The sequence below is a fragment of the Gopherus flavomarginatus genome, chromosome 2 (assembly GCF_025201925.1).
Source record: "Gopherus flavomarginatus isolate rGopFla2 chromosome 2, rGopFla2.mat.asm, whole genome shotgun sequence".
In the NCBI taxonomy this organism is placed as follows: domain Eukaryota; kingdom Metazoa; phylum Chordata; order Testudines; family Testudinidae; genus Gopherus; species Gopherus flavomarginatus.
The window spans coordinates 46,192,167-46,212,610 of record NC_066618.1 but is presented as its reverse complement, the minus strand read 5'-3'; the positions used below and the strand labels follow the sequence as shown (position 1 = coordinate 46,212,610).

The following is a 20,444-nucleotide window of genomic DNA, read 5'->3' as shown; positions in this document are numbered from 1 at the left end:
AAAGCTCTTGTAGGGGCGTTGCAGGATCGCCATACTCACTTCTGTGTTGGAGCAGATTCCCGGAGGTGGAGGTAGGTCCAATCGCCCCAGTGCTGCTTGGAGTGCCACAGCCGGGGGCTCCTAGCTGCCGGTCAGGGCCAGTGGTGGATTAACACATAGGCCCATGGGGCCCATGCCCAGGGGCCTCGGCCAGTTTGAAAAATGGTGCCCCAGCCATGGCAGGAGCCACAGGGTGGAAGTCCTGAGCCGTGAGACTGGGCAGGAGCTCCAGGGGCTGGAGCTGCAGGGGGTGGCAGCCCCAGCCCAGGTCCCTGAGCCCAGGCAGGAGCTGCAGGGGGTTGGAAGCCCCTAGTCCCGGCTGGAGTCCAGGTGCCCCAACCCCAACAGAAGCCACCGGGGGCGGGGGGAGGGGAAAGGAAGGGGGCAGCAGCCCCAAGCTCGAATGCCCAGAGTCCGGGCAAGAGCTGTAGGGGGTGGAAGCCCCAAGCCCCAGCAGGAGCCTGGGCAGCCCCCAGCCCTGGCAGGACCCGTGGGGCGGGGGGCAGGCAGCAGCCCAGGCAGAAGCCATGTGGGTGAGGGAGCTGTAGCCCCCGCAGGGGCTGTGTGTGGGAACAGGCGGAAGCCTTGGAACTAGCGAGCCCCAAACTCCGGCAAGAGCCACGGGGGAAGCAGTGCAGAGCATACCCTCACTTCTGTGCTGCCTGTGGGGGAGGGTCTTATCTTTTCCCTGCACAGCTGTTATGAGGAGAGAGAAGTCCTGTCCCATCCTAGCCCGGCTGATATGGGGGAGATCAGATTTCACAGGGCAGGTCTTATTTCATGGTCTGTGACATGTTTTTCACGGCCGTGAAATTGGTAGGGCCCTACTGATCGCCATTGATGGACCTATCCTCCAGGAACTTATCTAGCCCTTTTTCTTGAACTGGAGCTTTAAAAAGTTCATCTCTCAAATAGGCATGAACAGATTCACTTTACACCCCATACAGTAAATTTAAATTGGCACTGGGACAGGATCCCCAACACCTTCTATGTGAATGTGTGAAACACTGCAACGTGATACACAGATGAAAGAGCAAGCAGGCTTCTGTTCTAATGGAAAAACACTGGATTTTGAAATGAAACAACAGATGGGAAGCTGATTCTTCACAGATTTTAAAAGATCCATGAGCTACAGCACTGCTTTTTTTAAACCATGGAATGGAACAAACTTGAATTAGGGGTGTGTAAGTGGGATGTTCATACATCACAAAGTCAATTTGTTGTTCAACCCATAAAGCACCAAGTTACCAGAGCAGGAATCAGTATGGATTGTCCTCTAGCAAGAGACTAGAACTGGAACAAAGAAAAGCACAAACAAGTTTGTTTACATTTGCAAGAGATAATGCTGCCCGCTTGTTTACAATGTCACCTGAAAGTGAGAATAGGCGTTCGCATGACACTGTTGTAGCCAGCGTCGCAAGATATTTACATGCCAGATGCACTAAAGATTCATATGTCCCTTCCTGTTTCAACTACCATTTCAGGGGACATGTGTCCATGCTGGTGACAGGTTCTGCTCGATAACAATCCAAAGCACTGAAGACTGACGCATGTTCACTTTCATCATCTGAGTCAGATGCCAGCAGCAGAAGGTTGCTTTTCTTTTCTTTTCTTTTGGTGGCTTCCACATCAGACTTCTGAAAGCACACTCCACATCTCGTCCCTCTCAGATTTTGGAACATACTTGAATCATTCTTAAATCTTGGGTTAAATACCTTGTACCTTCTTTGCATTTTGTCAAATCTGCAGTGGAAGTGTTCTTAAAACAAACAACATGTGCTGGGTCATCATCCAAGATTGCTATAACATGAAATATATGCAGAATGCAGGTAAAACAGAGCAAGAGACATACAATTCTCCCCAAGGAGTTCAGTCAAAAATTTAATTAACACATTTTTTTAACAAGCATCATCAGCATGGAAGCATGTCCTCTGGAATGATGGCCGAAGCACGAAGGGGCACACAAAATGTTTAGCATATCTGGCACATAAATAGCTTGAAGTATGGGCAACAAAAGTGCCATGTGAATGCCTGTTCTCACTTTCTGGTGACACTGTAAACAAGCAGTCAGCATCATCTCCCATAAATGTAAACAGACTTGTTTGTCTTAGCAACTGGCTGAACAAGAAGTAGGACTGAGTGGACTTGCAGGATCTAAAGTTTTACATTATTTTGTTTTTGAGTACAGTTACATAACAAAAAAAATCTACATTTGTAAGTTGCATTTTCATGATAAAGAGATTGCACTACAGTACTTGTAATAAGGTGAACTGAAAGATATTATTTCTTTTATCATTTTTAAAGTGCAAATATTTGTAGCAAAAACAATATAAAGTGAGTACTGTACACTTTGTATTGTGTTGTAATTGAAATAAATATATTTGAAAATGTAGAAAAAAAATCCAAAGTACTCAATTTCAATTGGTATTTTATTGTTTAACAGTGTGATTAAACTGCAATTAATTTTTTTAATTGCAATGATTTTTTTTAATTAATCATGTGAGTTAACTGCAATTAATTGAGAGCCCTATTATTAACAAGTTCAGTTTAAAATTCATTATTCGGATTCTGGAATTCAAATATATTACTAATTTGCTGTTGATTACAATGGAGAAGCCATGAAGATTTGTTAAAAGTTCAATACAGCCTCCATTAAAATCAATGAAGTATTTATAACAAATCTGCAGGTCCACTCCATTAAAACAAATAGAATATTTCTAACCAATCTGAGTTTATAAACACATTCACAGCTCATCACTGAATGAATCAGATTTTTGTAAATGAATTTTAGGTCAGCTATACGGATTTAAGGGAACATGTCCAGTAAATGTTTCTTTAATTCAGAATAATTGGAAATCAATTTGTATGGTATAACTACAGCTAGACACTCATTTTAAAGCTATGATTTTACTGGGTATTTTGAGTGATAAGCTACAAGGCTGAAACTTATTCTATTTACTGAAAATATGTCTGGTATTTATTAAAGAGTGTAATTAAACAGTTAGTAATATAGAGTAACTAGACTTCCAAATACTTAATGCACTTTCTAATATTTAATGGATATAGCAAAATTTCTACTGCCTGATAGGGAAGAAAAAGCTGGGTCTCCTCTTCACGATTATGTCACAAGGAATATACTTGGTAAGTGCATACTTATTTTATGTTTAGAAATAATTCTATGGACTTTGCTACTCAAGCCAGTCAAAAGTTTTTGTTCCTGTTAGTCTAAAAGCTACCGAGAGATGACATCAGCCTCGTTTTGATTCTCTACAAAAAAATTTATCTATTCACTACAAGATTAATTTTGCACTATTTGCAGTACTACATATTCCATTAAATTAGGCATACAATGTTAACATATCTGCTATCTTTCTTCCTTTCAGTAGTCATTCTGTCATCTGAATTAAATGAAACTGAGGCTCGTTTCTGATGGGAAACACTGGGGCTTGGTTGCATAGAGTAGCAATGCTCACTGTCAGGGTGGATTTCTGAAGCACATCAGCCTGTTGCATGCTACACCGATCCATGAAGACCCCGTTGAAGTGATCTAAAAGTTACCTAGCATGAGTTAATTTAGCTATTTTAGTTGGTACATTTTAGAAATCAAACCTTCAGTGTGCATTGCTGCTCTATATAGATAAGCCCAAAGTGTCCTTTCTCTATGATACATTGGAATAAGGTTCTTTTCAGAGATACACAAGGAGCTCCTTTTTTAGTAGTATTATTAAAATTCATTTATACATAGTACTGTAAATTAATGCACTACTTCAGGGTAAGATACGATCCCTGACAAAACATGAACTAGAATAAATAACAATGAATGTGGTTATAGTTGATGAATTCAAAGGCTTTTAGCATTATTCACAATCAAGGCAAATTTACTGTCCCAAAAGGATTCTTTTCCTCAGCAATTGCTTTAAATACCATGCACTAGTTTATATTTAAAAAAATAGGTAAATATTACCTCGATTTTTGAGGGTGGGTTTCTATATCTGCTTTTGTGAATGAACTGACAGCAGTGCAAAATTATGTTAGGACACCTTAAGCTATCTCAGCCCAAAAAAAATATAGAAGAACAAGAAAAAAAACTACAATATTTGTTTACCATTGTTCTAAGCAACTCAGAAGACATCAAATTAGATGGAAGGTTTTCTAAATGTTCCTAACTAACAAGCTGAAATACTTGGAAAGATTGATTTTTCATGTGTATATTGAGAAAATACTGAAGGAGTAACCCATTGACTGATAAAGTGTACAAGATTCTGAGATCCTATTTAAGAAAGAAACAATGCAGAACTATATTAAAATGTCCTGGCACAGAGGCACTATAATATCTGATGTTACAATCCTTCACTCAGATCAGTGCAAGACGACCTGTACGCTAGCACTGAAGTCAATGGCATTGCACATGAATGCATTGATTCTGCATCCAATTGTAGGATCATGACCCATGTTTATAAAATATTTGCCAACCCTTTCCCCATATTTAATAATAATAAACCCACTTACTTGCTTTTCCCTTTGTACACTGTGGCATAAGATCCTTCCCCTAGTTTTTCCAGTTTTTCGTAAGAGTCTGCTTTTCCAAACTTGGGGCTTGTAGGCTAAATAAAAATAAAGGATGGAACTTTCAGCATTAACACCAAAATTAACTGCTTTGATTCAACCATGAAAGACTAAATGACATTACTGAAACGGATGGGATTATATCTGAATTTTTTTAATATTGGCTGCAAGAATCCAGCAGAGCTAATGTAGAATGTTTGATAGGCTGATCAAATAAACATCATTCAACACTCCAGACTGTGGTTACCTATTTCAACCATATTCTTGTATCAGTGGAGCCATCAAAAGGATTTTGCTCTCAGTCACAAGAGCTTTGTGTTTCACTTTTGGCATACAAAACTTTAAATGCGGAGGTGGATCATTTCCAGCTAATTCAACCAATCTGTTTTAATAAATGTAATTCAAGATTCTAATCTGCTCTATAAAATAGGCAAGGTAATCACATAGGCCTGCTTAGATGAAAATGGCACTTAGGGCACTGAGCACCTCCCAGAAGAAATAAATATCTTATGGAATGGGCCCTCCAAGACAGAATTTCACTTCTGAATTGATCCTAAAATTCTTTGGTTTGCATACACAGTCAAAGCATGCCTTTTAATGGCGTGTGTATGCAGTATGGCTTTTTATAATCTTAGTCTTAATGACTGCTGCCTGAGTTTCTATAACTGAATCAAGTTACAGTACTTTGTTCAGTGAAAAAGCAAAGGGTCAGATTTTCAGCTCGTGCAAACAAACATAGTCCCCCCACTGGCTTTAGCAACAGCTGGGAATCTAACCTAAGCTTTTACACAAACCTAACAAAACTGACAATAACTAGAGCTGTGAAGAGTAGAGGTTCATATTGCACCTTTAAAAATACACTAGAAAATGATTAATTTGAAAGTGCTGAAAATAAGGAAAATTATGCAGAGGGCTCTGTCTTGTAAAATTGCACCATTTATCTTCATTTTGTTAAACAGAGCCTACGCAACAGGAGAATACCAAACAATGTTTATCGCAATCTTCATTATTTCAGTACAATAGTCTATGAAAACAATAACATATATATCCTTTGTGTCTCTTTGTAGACATGCATCTCTGATACATATGTGGAAGTATGTATGTATATATGTATAATATGTATAGTTATGGCATACATGAGGGTGTAATGTGGTATAAATATTTCTGGGCAAAGAAACCACTTTTTGTTTTTGCAGAAATTTTTAATTTCTGTTTTTGATTTTCAGTCCCAAATTCATTCTGGATTCCTCCCTCCCCTTTCCTCTTATATTTTATCAATGTAAAAGGAGAAAAACATTGAGAGAGAAAGTGAAATTGTGTTTAAACTACTCTCCCCTCACACACACCTTTTCCACTGCAGGAAGAGGAGAATAGGGAGGGAGGAAGGAAAACTAAAAACACTAAATTTAAGGAGCAAAAACCTAACTGAAATGAAAATGTAATTACTGGAAGGAGAAGGATCCATCAGACAAGGTTTGTCTGCTATCAGTTTGCTTCCCAGTGAGCCATTACCAACAGGCATGGGTGTGTATTTGTTTGCTAAGTCACTAGATTTCCATGTTGTTCAGATATGATGAAGCTGGTTTACTGTGTTATACTTTTCTTATATGTAGTTTGCCTATTTTCATGCTGAGATTTACTTGGTGTGTTGTTTTGAGATTTTTGGTTTTGGCTTGTTTTATAACACCGCCAGTTGCCATAACATAGAGGTCTTAAGAATCACTATTGCTTTAGGAACTCAGATAGGTAATCCATTACCATAAAAATCAAATAATTATTCCCTCAATCACAGACTCACTTTCCCCTATTCCAGCTGTCAAAAATATTGGTTAAAATCATATCTATTTGATTCATTCTCCCCTTGGAAGCCTGCTGCATCCCCACTGAGAGTAGGCAGAGGATGAGCAGAGCTTGCATTGGGCAGGACCAGTAAGATGGCCAGAGGAAGAGCTCACTACTGACTATGCAGGAGAGGTGCCAGTGTTGACTGCCTCTGCATGATGGGCACCTCTGCCAAATGCATCAGCAGCTGTTATGCTACCGACTCCAGCTTCACAGAAGCAGGATGGGCCTTGTCTCCCTTACTGTGCAGTCACAACTCCCAGTTGGTCCAGTGCCTGGTCATGCTGAGAGAGAACAACCCCAAAGCAACAAGAAAACTACTCAGTCACCATCTGTCCAGACCCAGCAGAAAGACCTAGCAGCTCTTCTCCCCTTTGCAGACTGTGATGCCTCAGTACCCCAGGTTGGCCCTCTGATCTGGCCAAAAGGGTGTCCTTTTAGTCCCCCTGAAGTGGCATAAGGCTCTGCATCAGATCTTGGCCCTCTAATCTAGCTGGACCACTGGTGAGATAACTTGCTGATCCAGAACCCAATGTGATCCTTGCCACTTCCAAAGGTGGAACCAAAGTGTACATAGTCCTGGCAGTGTCGGACCCTACTGGGGTCCGCAATACAGTGTAGGATGATGTAGGCCAGGTGTTCAGGCACCTAAAGATGCATATTGGTGCTTAGTGGTATTTTCAAAGCTGCTATCTGCATCTTTAGATATATACACATTATATATACACATATTATATATATATACACATATTATATATATACACATATTATATATATATATAGATATATATATATATATCTATCTTTAAAAACTGGCCCTTTAAGTTGTTCTATTACTCCCTGTACTACTTTTAACAAGCACAAATTGCCAGAGACTGCTGCTATGATACTTTAGCATGAAACTTGCAAGCTAATCTGCAAGACATTTCAGAGACCACAAAAAACTTTGAAAAGTGATATTGAGAATGCACACCGCAAGCACAATTAATCTTTGAAAAAATACACCAATTGCTGATGCTAGCAGTTAATCACTTTAATTATTAAACATGAAAATAAAATGGACACTAATTTACATTTCACAATTTCACATGGTACCTTTCACTCATCTTGGAAAATACAGTATACCAGTCAGTTTAGTTTTCTAGTTCTTATTCAATAGCCTTGTGTTGTAAAGGCTGCAGAGGATGATCTTCTAAAGAATCAAAACAACCTCTATTAATATTAAATTTTGTAAAATTTTGTTATAAATTATAAATTTGGAGTCTAAATCATCTGAAATGCCATGTAAACTCTGAAATCCCAAATGCTTATATTTAAATACTTTACTGCATACACAAAATTGGGAGTTTTTTCCCCTCATTTCAGTATGTTCAGTTTCATACGTCTATTTCAGCAATACTTTAAAGAGCAAAATCCATACCTATAGATCTTTCTGTAATACAGGAAGGGCCACTCATTCCCATCTATTTAAAATTAGCCTTTGATTATTACATTTTTAATAGTACTGTATATAAAAAAAATCTAAAGACCTTAAAACAGTTTATTCAATCCACAGCTTTCAAATGTTTAGAAATGATTTTTATATTTTGTTCAAAACCATGTTTCTTTTGATCAATTAGCTGCCACGAAACAGAGACCATGCAGATAAACTGAAAGCATTTTGGATGACGACAGAATATATGTGATTTTGAACATATATGTGAAGGCTGATTTCAACCCCTCACAAGCATAAATTATAGTACTACAAAAACTCATGATGTTAATATGAGGGTTGAATTTAGCCTAAAGTCATTTTCCTGTTCACATTTAAAACTAATTAAAAAAATTATTAACAGGACCTATGGCTTAGGTATGTGATAATAAAAGCGGAGGTTTTAAAAGACATCTTTCATTATCCGGAAGATAAGTTTATCTAGGTGGCAGCCACTCAAGCCCCTGAATATGACACTTGATTTCTCTTTGGTCAATGATGTGCAGATGCCTTGTGGATATAGTTTTTTAAGAGAAAAGCTTCCTTTTAAATATAAGCTTGACTCATAGGGGAAAAAACAGTTACTAACCTTGCTGCTGTTCTTCAAGATATGTTGGCTCAGGTCCATTCCATGGTAGGTGCGCGCATGCCACATGCACAGTTGCTGGAGATTTTTCCCTCAGTGGTATCCCTAGGACTGGCTCTAGTGCCCTCTTGAGTGCCACACATATGTTCCTTCTTGCCGGCAACTCCAACAGAGGGGTAAGAAGGGTGGGTCATGGAATGGACATGAGCAAAACATCTCAAAAGACAAAGTTACAAAAGGTAGGTAACCATTTTTTCTTCTTAGAGTGCTTGCTCATGTCCATTCCATGCTAGGTGACTCAAAACCAGTACTCCAGGAGATGGGCTCAGAGTTCATGGACATGCTGAACTGCAAAACTGCTCTCCCAAAACTGGCATCATCATTGGCCTGCTGGGCATAGTATGATGTGAATGTATGAATCAATGACCATGTTGCAGCTCTGCAGATGTCCTAGATTGGTATTTGTGTGAGGAACGCTTCTGACGAAGCCTGGGCTCTCATGGAATAAGTGGTGAAGATGGCCGGAAGTGGAACTTTCACCTGCTCATAGCAAGTCCAGATACATGCAGTTATCCAGGATGGGATTCTTTGGGATGACAGGCCAAAGGAAAGTGCTGTGCATTGGTAGTGGTGTTGACCCACTACAAACCTCACTTCTGGAAGGAGCCGCTATAACCAGGATGTCAATTAGGCTGTGTGCAGACTCCTTTAGATCCTCGACTTCCAGACCCAAGTTTGTGGTGACCCTTTTCAGGAGCTCTTGATGGGCCCTGAAGTCATCTGGCAGAGCAAGTTACTAGGGCCTGCGACTGCCTCATCCGGGGATGACGAGGAAGAAGCCTGCACTGGAGGAGGTGCTGCCTCCTCTTTCTCAACCTGCACCACATCCACTGGGGCCCCTTCTCAGACATCAGTACCAGAGTCAGCACCAGAGTCAGGGTCCAGCACTGGATGCGAAGAAACAATAGCTCGCCTCTCAGACACCACCAAATATGAACGGTGGGAAGGGACACCCTGTACTGGGCAAAACTCCCATGGGTTCCAACACTGCCACTGCATTGGCCAGTGGCCTGGTGGCCATGCGCCAGACAAGGGGTAAGTACCGAAGTCCAGTGCATAGGCTGGGCAGCGACATGACTTCAGTGGAAAGAAAGATTCCCCTTCAGATTCCAAATAGGATTCTTCTCTTCAAGACTATGGCAGCACAGTACCCGCTTCCATCTCCAGGCAGAGCCAGGGAAACGGTAACCACTGACAGGCCGGAGATCACTGCATTAGGACCATGGAGGGTTTTCCCCTGAACAATGCCACAGTGGTCAGTGCTGCAATGGAGCTCACTACCCCTTGATCCCTTCAATCGCATCGCTTTCATTAGCAGGGGGCCTTGAAGAGTTGGTGGGATCAGGAGGGACATCAGGTCCTTTGCAACTGGAGTTTAAGGGGCCCACAGGAATGAGGTCTCACAACTGCTCCCAGGAGTTGGAAGTGGGTCTCAGACTGGACGTGGCATTCTAGGCAGAGTCACCAGAGCCAACAGTAGCTCTGGGGAGGATGAGGGGCCCAGCCTGGGTCTCAGTGCCACTCCCTGCTTGTCCTCCTTCAGCACCAGAGACTGCCTTCTCTTGGTGCACTGTTTCCTACACTTTTTGAACGGTGCCAGGAAGAGCATGGTGCCTGTGGAGCACATCATGGAAAAACCTAAATCTCTGCACCGATTTGGAGTGGCTCAGCTGCGAGACTGGTCTGAGGGCTGCCTTTATGAGTAAGGCCTTCAGACAAATGTCTCTATCTTTTTGAGTGCGTGGTCTGCAGCGCCTACAGATCTGGCACTTCTCTATAACACGAGTTTCCCCAGGGACAACTATTCATGCTATTATATACACTAACTATATACACCAACTACAATAACTATTCAATATAAGACAAAAAAGAGTCCAAACTACTGGGAAAGAAGCCTTATAAAAGCAAACAGGATCATTCCAGGCAACCATCAAGAGTGATAAAAAGGAACTGAAAGGGTGCAGAGCTGGTGGCACCCCTTATACCGGCGCATATACATGGGGCTCCAGAAGGCCTAGAACAAGTCCTACGGATATCACTGAGGGAAAAATCTCCAGCAACTGTACACACATCACGCACACACCTTGCATGGAATGGACATGAGCAAGCACTCAGCAAAGTAGTATTAACTTTAAGGAGACTAAGAGAAATAAAGCATTCAGACAATTGAAAAGAGCATCCAACTTCCAAGAAGAGACTGTTCTGTGTAAAAAATCATTTTTGGTTCTTTCAAGTCATAGTTGTGGAGGAGGATCTCCTTGCTAAGAATAGGTTTTTGGACAAAAGAAGAATAAGAAGAGGAACTGAGAGACATGTTGAAGACAAAAAGGAAAATGAAACACTTATCAAGGTAAAATTGGAGAGCAAGATTCTCATATTGAAAGGGCTCCAAATAAGTTACTATACAGCCACTAATAGTAACGGAACAGGCAAATTTGACCCTCCAAAAAGTTCAAAGATATGTACTGAAAAGGTTCAAAAGCAAAACAGATTCTACACAGGGCTGGGTGCTCTAAACTACGGAATTCTGACTTTTGAGGCAGCTAGACAGAAACAGGAGATGCAAGGAAGAGACGACAAGATGCATTGTTTCCCAATGAAGTTGAGGGCTCACAGAACAGCCACGTAAATTTTGGGATCGCTTAATTTGATAAATGAATTGAAGCCATCAAACAGGAATTCAGACAGCTCTCTTTCAAGTGTCAGGATCAATGTTCAAAGTATTACACTAGCTAAAAAAAATTTCCATATTTTTCTGTTGTTTCTAGCTATGGAATCATTTCTATATTTAACAAGCATCCAGTGCAGTGAGTCAGCATGTCCCTATGTTTGCAGATTCAATCTTTCAGGTACCAAGTGGTCAGAAAGCTCTTGGCCCTGTTGAGATGAAGAACTGGCCACTGGAAAATGAATTCTCATTCAAGGAGGACTGATCATTGTTTCAAAAACAGGTGAGAGGACCAAGGTCTCAGACTAATATGGAGCAGGTGGAATGATCCTGGCATGATTCTCTCTCATCTTCTTAGCTATTGTGGGTGAAGAGGGAGAGAGGATGAAGTCATACATCCATTATCTTTCCCAAGCATTCATAAAGCCTTCACTATGGACTGTGCTGGATCATGTTGCCTGGGATAGTAAATGGGCTGATCACAGCACATCAAGATTTGTTTCCCTTTCTTCAGTAAGTGGAGCCTGGTGGTTTAACTAGTCTGCTTGAATGTTTACACTTCCTTGGGTGTAGTTTGCCAATATTGCTAGATTAAGTTGCTCTAGAGGCAAAAGAATCCTCAACATCTCAGACCTGAGTTGGGATCTCTTTCTCCCCTCCAGTGGCAAATGATGTGACTTCAGTCTTCTTGTATTCTAAGAGAAGGATTAGAGTTTGGGTGCAAAAGGAATGACTTTTAATTCAGGGGACAAGGGACAACAAGGATTCCTCCTTGAGCTATATGGCTTGACAAAAAATTGACTTGTATGGGCTGCCCAGCCCCAGGCTCTCTCCCATTACTTGGAGAGACTAATTAATCTGAAAAGTCATCTTTAAATCACCCAAATAGCGAAAAACATGGGCCTTCTTCCTGTTCAAGCATACTAGTACACTCACCCTATGCTTTCTCGATACTTCAAATGACTGCTTCTTGGAGCAGCTGGTACAGGAACCCGTAAGAGGAGAGGCAATTCTCAATTTAGTCCTGAGTGGAGCGCAAGATCTGGTCCAAGAGGTAACTATAACAGGACAGCTTGGAAATAGTGACCATAATATACATTTAACATCCCTGTGGTGGGAAAAACACCTCAACAGCCCAACACAGTGGGATTTAATTTCAGAAGGGGAAACAATGCAAAAATTAGGAGGTGAGTTAAACAGAAATTAAAAGGTACAGTGACTAGAGTGAAATCCCTGCAAGCTGCCTGGGCACTTTTCAAAGACACCATAATAGAGGCCCAACTTAAATGTATACCTCAAATTAAAAAAACACAGTAAAAGAACTCAACAGGAGCCACTGTGGCTTAACAACCATGTAAAAGAAGCAGTGAGAGATAAAAAGGCATCTTTTCAAAAGTGGAAGGGAAATCCTAGTGAGGTAAATAGAAAGGAGCATAAACACTGCCCAATTAAGTGTAAAAATGTAATAAAAAAAGCCAGAAAGGAGTTTGAAGAACAGCTAGCCAAAAACTCAAAAGGTAATAACAAAATGTTTTCTAAGTACATCAGAAGCAGGAAGCCTGCTAAACAATCAGTGGGGCCCCTGAACGATCAAGATACAAAAGGAGCGCTTAAAGTCATTGCAGAGAAACTAAATGAATTCTTTGCTTCAGCTTCACAGTTGAGGATGTTACGGAGATTTCCAAATCTGAGCCGTCCTTTGTAGGTGACAAATCTGAGGAATTGTCACAGATTGAAGTGTCACTAGAGGTGGTTTTGGAATTAATTGATATATTTAACAGTAACAAGTCACCGGGACCAGATGGCATTCACCCAAGAGTTCTGAAAGAACTCAGATGTGAAATTCTGGAACAATAAGTATGGTTTGTAACCTGTTCTTTAAATCAGCTTCAGTACCCAATGACTGGAAGATAGCTAATATAACGCCAATATTTAAAGGGTTCTAGCGGTGATCCCGGCAATTACAGACCAGTAAGTCTAATGTCAGTACCGGGCAAATTAGTTGAAACAATAGTAAAGAATAAAATTGTCAGAACATAAATTGTTGGCCGAAAGTCAACATGGTTTCTGTAAAGGGAAATCATGTTTTACTAATCTATTAGAGTTCTTTGAAGGGGTCAACAAACATGTGAACAGGGGATCTAGTGGACATAGTGTATTTAGATTTCCAGAAAGTCTTTGACAAGGTCCCTCACCAAAGGCTCTTATGTAAATTAAGTTGTCATAGGATAAGAGGGAAGATCCTTTCATGGACTGAGAACTGGTTAAAAGACAGGGAACAAAGGGTAGGAATTAATGGTAAATTTTCAGAATGGAGAGGGGGTAAACTAGTGGTGTTCCCCAAGAGTCAGTCCTAGGACTAATCCTATTCAATTTATTCATAAATGATCTGGAGAAAGGGGTAAACAGTGAGGTGGCAAAGTTTGCAGATGATACTAAACTGCTCAAGATAGTCAAGACCAAAGCAGACTGTGACAAACTTCAAAAAGATATCACAAAACTAAGTGATTGGGCTACAAAATGGCAAATGAAATTTAATGTGGACAAATGGAAAATGGAAAAAATAACCCCAACTATACATACAATTTGATGGGAGCTAATTTAGCTACAACTAATCAAGAAAGAGATCTTGGAGCCATCATGGATAGTTCTCTGAAGACATCCACACAGTGTGCAGCAGCAGTCAAAAAAGCAAACAGGATGTTAGGAATCATTAGAAAAGGGATAGAGAATAAGATGGAGAATATCTTATTGCCCTTATATAAATCCATGGTATGCCCACATCTTGAATACTGTGTACAGATGTGGTCTCCTCATCTCAAAAAAAATATACTGGTATTAGAAAAGGTTCAGAGAAGGGCAATTACAATGATTAGGGGTTTGGAGAGGGTCCCATATAAGGAAAGACTAAAGAGGCTAGGACTTTTCAGCTTGGAAAAGAGGAGACTAAGGAGGGATATGATCGAGGTATATAAAATCATGAGTGGTGTGGAGAAAGTAAATAAGGAAAAGTTATTTACTTGTTCCCATAATACAAGAACTAGGGGTCACCAAATGAAATTAATGGGAGCAGGTTTCAAACAAATAAAACGAAGTTCTTCTTCACACAGTGCACAGTCAACCTGTGGAACTCCTTGCCTGAGGAGGTTGTGAAAGCTAGGACTAGAACAGGGTTTAAAAGAGAACTGGATAAATTCTTGGAGGTTAAGTCCATTAATGGCTATTAGCCAGGATGGGTAAGGAATGGTGTCCCTAGCCTCTGTCTGTTTGTCTGAGGGAGGAGACTGATGGCAAGAAAAAGATTACTTGATATTATCTGTTAGGTTCACTCCCTCTGGGGCACCTGGTATTGGCCACTGTTGGTAGACAGGATACTGGGCTCGATGTACCTTTGGTCTGACCCAGTATGGCCATTCTTATGTTGGAGACTGCAGAAGGTACAAATGTGAGGACAAAAGGTAAAGCCACTCAATAACAATGGCCCTTAATATAAAAAAAATAGTTTGATTAAACGGATTTATGAAAACATGAGGTAAGTCGTCTTCACATCAAGGGAGCACAGGAATCCTATTAACAAGGGAAGAGGGAAGAGTATGCCAAATGGGGGGAAAATGAGAGTGGAAGATATTGGCATTTCAGGCTCCTCAAATGGAATTATAAAAAACAGAAATGCAAAAACACCCTCTTTTGAGAGACGGGAGAATTTGTTTTAGAAGAGTGTTGGCAGGGTCATTGTAACTAATTTCAAATGACCACTTCATTTACACACACTGTAGGGTATTTAACAGATTTAATCTGGGGTCCTAGTGTGTATCTTGGCATTATACTCAATTGTGAACACCAGCTTTTAGAAATTCTCAAGAATCAGTGTATTATTTGGCAAAGACAGCTTTAATGGAAAACTACATCTACAGCCACCTGACTATTCTTATACAAGCTGTGTGGGTTATGGTCTCATGCATTTTTCATAACTGCAAAACACCTTGTGAATGTCACACTTTACCATCACACTCCTGAGCCTAAGTTTTAAATAGATTTTTTTAACAGAATATTAAACTTCAATGTGAAATTATCCTCAAGGGAAAAATATTATGTTCACAGTTCCATTGTAAATTAATTAAAATCCAAAATGAAGATCCATCTGTTTTGCTATATACTAAATCCATTATAAGGAAAATCTGAATGTAAAGGACAAGTCAAGAGGCAGTCTTTTACAATAACTCAAGGTCTATTCTCTATCGTAGGAGAGAATATCTTTCAGTGAGATGCTGGTAAAGCTTTCATTACCAAACCACACACAGACTCTCGAGAGTTACTCCTTCGTGGAGAGAACAGATCCTATTACATGCTAGAGTTAAATAGCTTAGGATCAAACCTGAAGCACAGCTGGCTATGAGGCAATAAGTGACACAAATCTGGCCAAACCTATAAACTTCCTGTGCTCTGAGCCGACCAGTCTTCAGGACAGTTGGGCTCAGTGCATGAGGTGTACAAAGAGAATCCTGTGCCCAAACTGCAGTTGCCGATGAGCTCTCCAAACTCCCACCCCACCCCCAAGTTCTCCTGGGCACGTCCCCATCCATGTTCCAATACAGGTGCACAAATTCATGGCTGTTAAGGTCAAGAAATACTCGCTACTCAGCTCCTGCAAGGGAGTTGGGCACTCTTTCCAGGGGTTTCTTTTCCTCTCCTTTCCCAAATACTGAAAGGTATGTAGGAAGATCTTTGGATCAAAAACCATACCATCTCACCATGTCTCGTTTCAGAACTACCACCCAGGCAAAGTCTCACATTCAGCCAGGAAGGGACATCTCCCACACAAAACTCTGAAGCTCCCCAGCCATCGAAGTTGGATACCAGGAAAGATGGACTGATGGGATGGAAAGACCACAAAGGTGCTCCACACCCACCTGAATGGGAGAAGTAGGAAAGGGTTCAAGTTGCATTTGGCATCAGCAGCCAAGGAACAGCCGAAGGTTCCTTACCCCAAGCAGCTTGAGCCAAACCTTTGGCCCTTACTAACCACAGCTCTACATTCATGAGTTTTACATGCATTTCTTTTTACAACAAAATCACACAATCAGACTGAAATATGAAATGCAAAACTGCCCACGTGGAAGAGATTTCCACATTCAGAAAAAGTCTGAAACATTTTAAATACAGTACATTCTGCTTATTAGCAACCTCTCGGTTGCCAGCAAAAAGTTGCTATTATCCAGCAATTGCAAGCAAGCGGAAGGCAGGTTTGCAAGGCAGGAGTCAGGGAAAGAAGTGCTGGGACGTGCCTTCCCTGGCTGCAGCCCCACAAGCCTGCCTGCGGGCAAGGCAGAAGCAGTAAGGGGACTGCAGCTCGGATGTCAGGGCTTCCCAGAGAGAGCGAGGTTACTAGGGGGCCAATGGAGTTGCATGTTACCACTCCAAGGGGTCATAACACATAGTGTATGCACCTTAATTTGACATGAATAAACTACTACAATTAAAATATTTTCCATTAACAAGGTGACAGAAAATTAGTATTTTGATACATTTAGTTATAAAAAAAAAAGTGTTATTTAATCGGTTAACTAGATATGCAGAGACAAGGCGGATGAAGTAATATCTTTTACTGGACCAACTTCTGCTGGTGCGAGAGACAAGCTTTCAAGCTTAGTCAGAGATAAAGCTCATACACATTACCTCAACCACCTTGTCTCTTTAATATCTTGGGATTAACATGGATGCTACACCACTGCACACAAATAGATGCGCCTACATTTTGGAAATGCATTGTAATTAACAGATCAATGACACAGACATTATAGGTTGCTCTCGGAAAGCAAAGTCATTATTTAAACCTAAAAAAGTCACCAGCTAGTGCAACATGAAAAACACTTAAATATCTATTAGGGCTGTTGATTAATTGGAGTTAACTCATGCAATTAATTCAAAAAAATTAATCACAACTAAAAAAATGAATTGCAATTAATCGCACTATTAAACAATAGAATATCAACTGCAATTTATTAAATATTTTGGATGTTTTTCTATATTTTCAAATATATTTATTTAAATTACAACACAGAATACAAAGCGTACATTACTTTATATTATTTTTATTACAAATATTTGCACTGTAAAAATGATAAAGAAAATAGTATTTTTTAATTCACCTCATACAAGTACTGTAGTGCAATCTCTTTATTGTGAAAACACAACTTACGAATGTAGAATTTTTTTAACGTAACTGCACTCAAGGACAAAACAATGTAAAACTTCAGAGCCTATAAATCCACCAAGTCCTACTTCTTCTTCAGTCAATTGCTAAGAGAAACAAGTTTGTTTACATTAGATGATGTAAACAATAATGCTGCCCACTTTTTATATACAATGTCACCTGAAAGCGAGAACAGGAGTTCTCATGGCACTTTTGTAGCCAGCATTGTAAGGTATTTATATGCCAGATATTCTAACCATTCGTGTCCCTTCATGCTTTGGCCAACATTCCAGAGGACATGCTTCCATGCTGATGACACTCATTAAAAAAATAATGTGTTAATTAAATTTGTGGCTGAACTCCTTGGGGAAGAATTGTATGTCTCCTGCTCTGTTTTACCTGCATTCTGGCCTATATTTCATGTTATAGCAGTCTCAGATGATGACCCAGCATATTGTTTATTTTAAGAATACTTTCACTGCAGATTTGACAAAATGCAAAGAAGGTACCAATGTGAGATTTCTAAAGATAGCTACAGCACTCAACCCAAGATTTAAGGATCTGAAGTGCCTTCCAAAATCTCTTCGGGACAGGGTGTGGAGCATGCTTTTAGAAGTCTTAAAAGAGCAACACTCCGATGCGGAAACTATAGAACCCGAACCACCAAAAAAGAAAATCAGGCTTCTGCTGGTGGCCTTTGACTCAGATGATGAAAATGAACATGCTTTGCTCTGCACTGCTTGGATCATTATTGAGTATAACATGGACACGTCCTCTGAAATGGTAGATAAAGCACGAAGGGACATATGAATCTTTAGTGCATCTGGCACATAAATATCTTGCAACACTGGCTATAACAGTGCCATGCGAGCAACTGTTCACACTTTCAGGTGACACTGTAAACAAGAAGCGGGCACAATTATCACCTTCAAATGTAAACAAATTTGTTTGTCTGAGCGATTGGCTAAACAAGAATCACAGACTCACAGACTTTAAGGTCAGAAGGAACCATGATGATTATCTAGTCTGACCTCCTGCACAACGCAGGCATAGAATCTCACCCACTCACTCCTGTACCAAACCCCCAACCTATGTCTGAGCTACTGAAGTCCTCAAATCATGGTTTAAACACTTCAAGGTAGGACTAAATGGACTTGCAGGCTCTAAAATTTTACATTGTTTTATTTTTTGCGCATAATTCTACATTTGTAAGTTCAACTTTCATGATAGAGATTGCACTACAGTACTTGTATTATTGTACAGTACTATTTCTTTTATTTTTACAGTGCAAATATTTATAATAAAAAACAAAGTAAGCACTGTATACTTTGTATTCTGTGTTGTAATTGAAATCAATATATTTGAAAATCTGGAAAACATCCACAAATATTTATATAAATAGTGTTCTACTATTAACAGCGTGATTAATTGCACAATTAATTTTTTTTAATTACTAGACAGCCCTAATATCTATCAAAGTAAATAATACTTTATGATAGGATAAGGAAAAAAAATTAAGGTCACTTGTTCAAACATAGCCTGGATCCCAAATTTGGCTGTCAAACAATAAAATAGGACTCAAATTTTCTTTTTAAAGCAAGATTATATAAATCAAACATTGCGCTATATCGTATGTCCCCAAGATTGCTGATCTGAACTTCATTTTACAATCCTGGATGCTTCAACTGACCAATGCACACAATCTGAAATTATGCCTCAGATCCTAAGGAGGTATCAGTGAATGGTAATTGTATTCCATATTCCAATTTGGGCAGGGTGTACACTGAGAATCAAGGTATGTGCATGTGCTCCAAAATACAGTATGTGAAAGTGACAGGCTGAACAGAGCCAGCAGAGAAACTTAACAGAATACCACAACTTGCCTGACAGGTCTGTTTTCTTCTGCTAATCAGTGGTGGTTATAAGAAACCTAAGGCCATGGCTACACTGGCGCTTTACAGCGCTGCAACTTTCGCGCTCAGGGGTTGAAAAAACACCCCCCTGAGCGCTGCAAGATACAGCGCTGTAAAGCCTCAGTGTAATCAGTGCCGCAGCGCAGCTCCCAGCGCTGCAAGCTACACCCGTAAGGGATGTGGCTTACGTGCAGTGCTGGGAGAGCTCTCTCCCAGCGCTGGCGCTCCGACCACACTCACACTTCAAAGCGCTGCCGTCTAGTGTAGCCATACCCTGAGGCAGGACTCCTCTTATTTTCAGCATCAGGTCAGATACACCAGCCATTCACTGCAGCCAAGATTTGTATGTGCACCTCAGCAGCTTCTCCAGCTTACTGGAATAATTAAAGGGACAGCACCAACTTGAAAAAAATCACACCCCTCTCTATGAAAATGTTTTATATATTGTTCCAATTAGCACCAAATATTACTATAACTGAACAATTAGAGAAAACATAATAAAATAAACCCTTCTTTTCCCTCCAATTTGTTCTTTATGTTTAATGGTTTTAATTGTTTCTCCCATATACTTTTATACACTATTTGTACAAGTCTTCCACTCAGTTGTTACAGGGGAAAGAACACCATATTTTAAAAAGCATGCGACTGTAAAACCAAGTAAATTAGCAGTGGCACTCTTGGAAAGGTGCACTGTTGGGCTACTTTGAATTCATTTTCTGAAATAGATCACATTGATTTCAAGTTGACTGCGGCCCTTTATGTTTTGTCTGTATTAAGTTTTCGGGTTGTCCTGAGCTGTTGGGCAATGAATTTACCTAGCCGGCTACATGCCTTCTTTTAACATGCAGATTTGTCATGTCCAAAGGAGCAGCAGAAGATTAGAATTCCTGATGCCTGTCTGATTAATCTGTGTTAATCAAAGAGCATCAATATCTTCTAGTAGGAATTTTATTCAATAACAAGATTCAGTTTCTTTCCAAATAAATAATTCTGTAACTACATGCTGGGACCTGTAATCTAGGTAACTGTGTGTCTACACCGGAGCTGCAGTGTGCTTCCCCGAACAAAATAAGCAAGCAAGCAACTACTGTGTATAAATACTTAAC

General features: G+C 40.1%; 1 protein-coding gene across 8 annotated transcripts in view; it reads right to left on the bottom strand.

Annotated features, from left to right (window-relative positions):
• Positions 1-20,444, bottom strand: part of CDK14 (cyclin dependent kinase 14) — a 538,670-nt gene that overhangs the window by 351,061 nt on the left and 167,165 nt on the right. For 7 of the 8 annotated variants that reach the window (XM_050939609.1, XM_050939614.1, XM_050939613.1 and 4 more), the window contains one exon: positions 4,549-4,643. The exons of the other annotated variant lie outside the window; for it this stretch is intronic. In XM_050939609.1, coding sequence (XP_050795566.1) covers positions 4,549-4,643 — 95 coding nt within the window. The remainder of the gene's footprint in view (positions 1-4,548; positions 4,644-20,444) is intronic. 8 annotated transcript variants of the gene reach the window in all.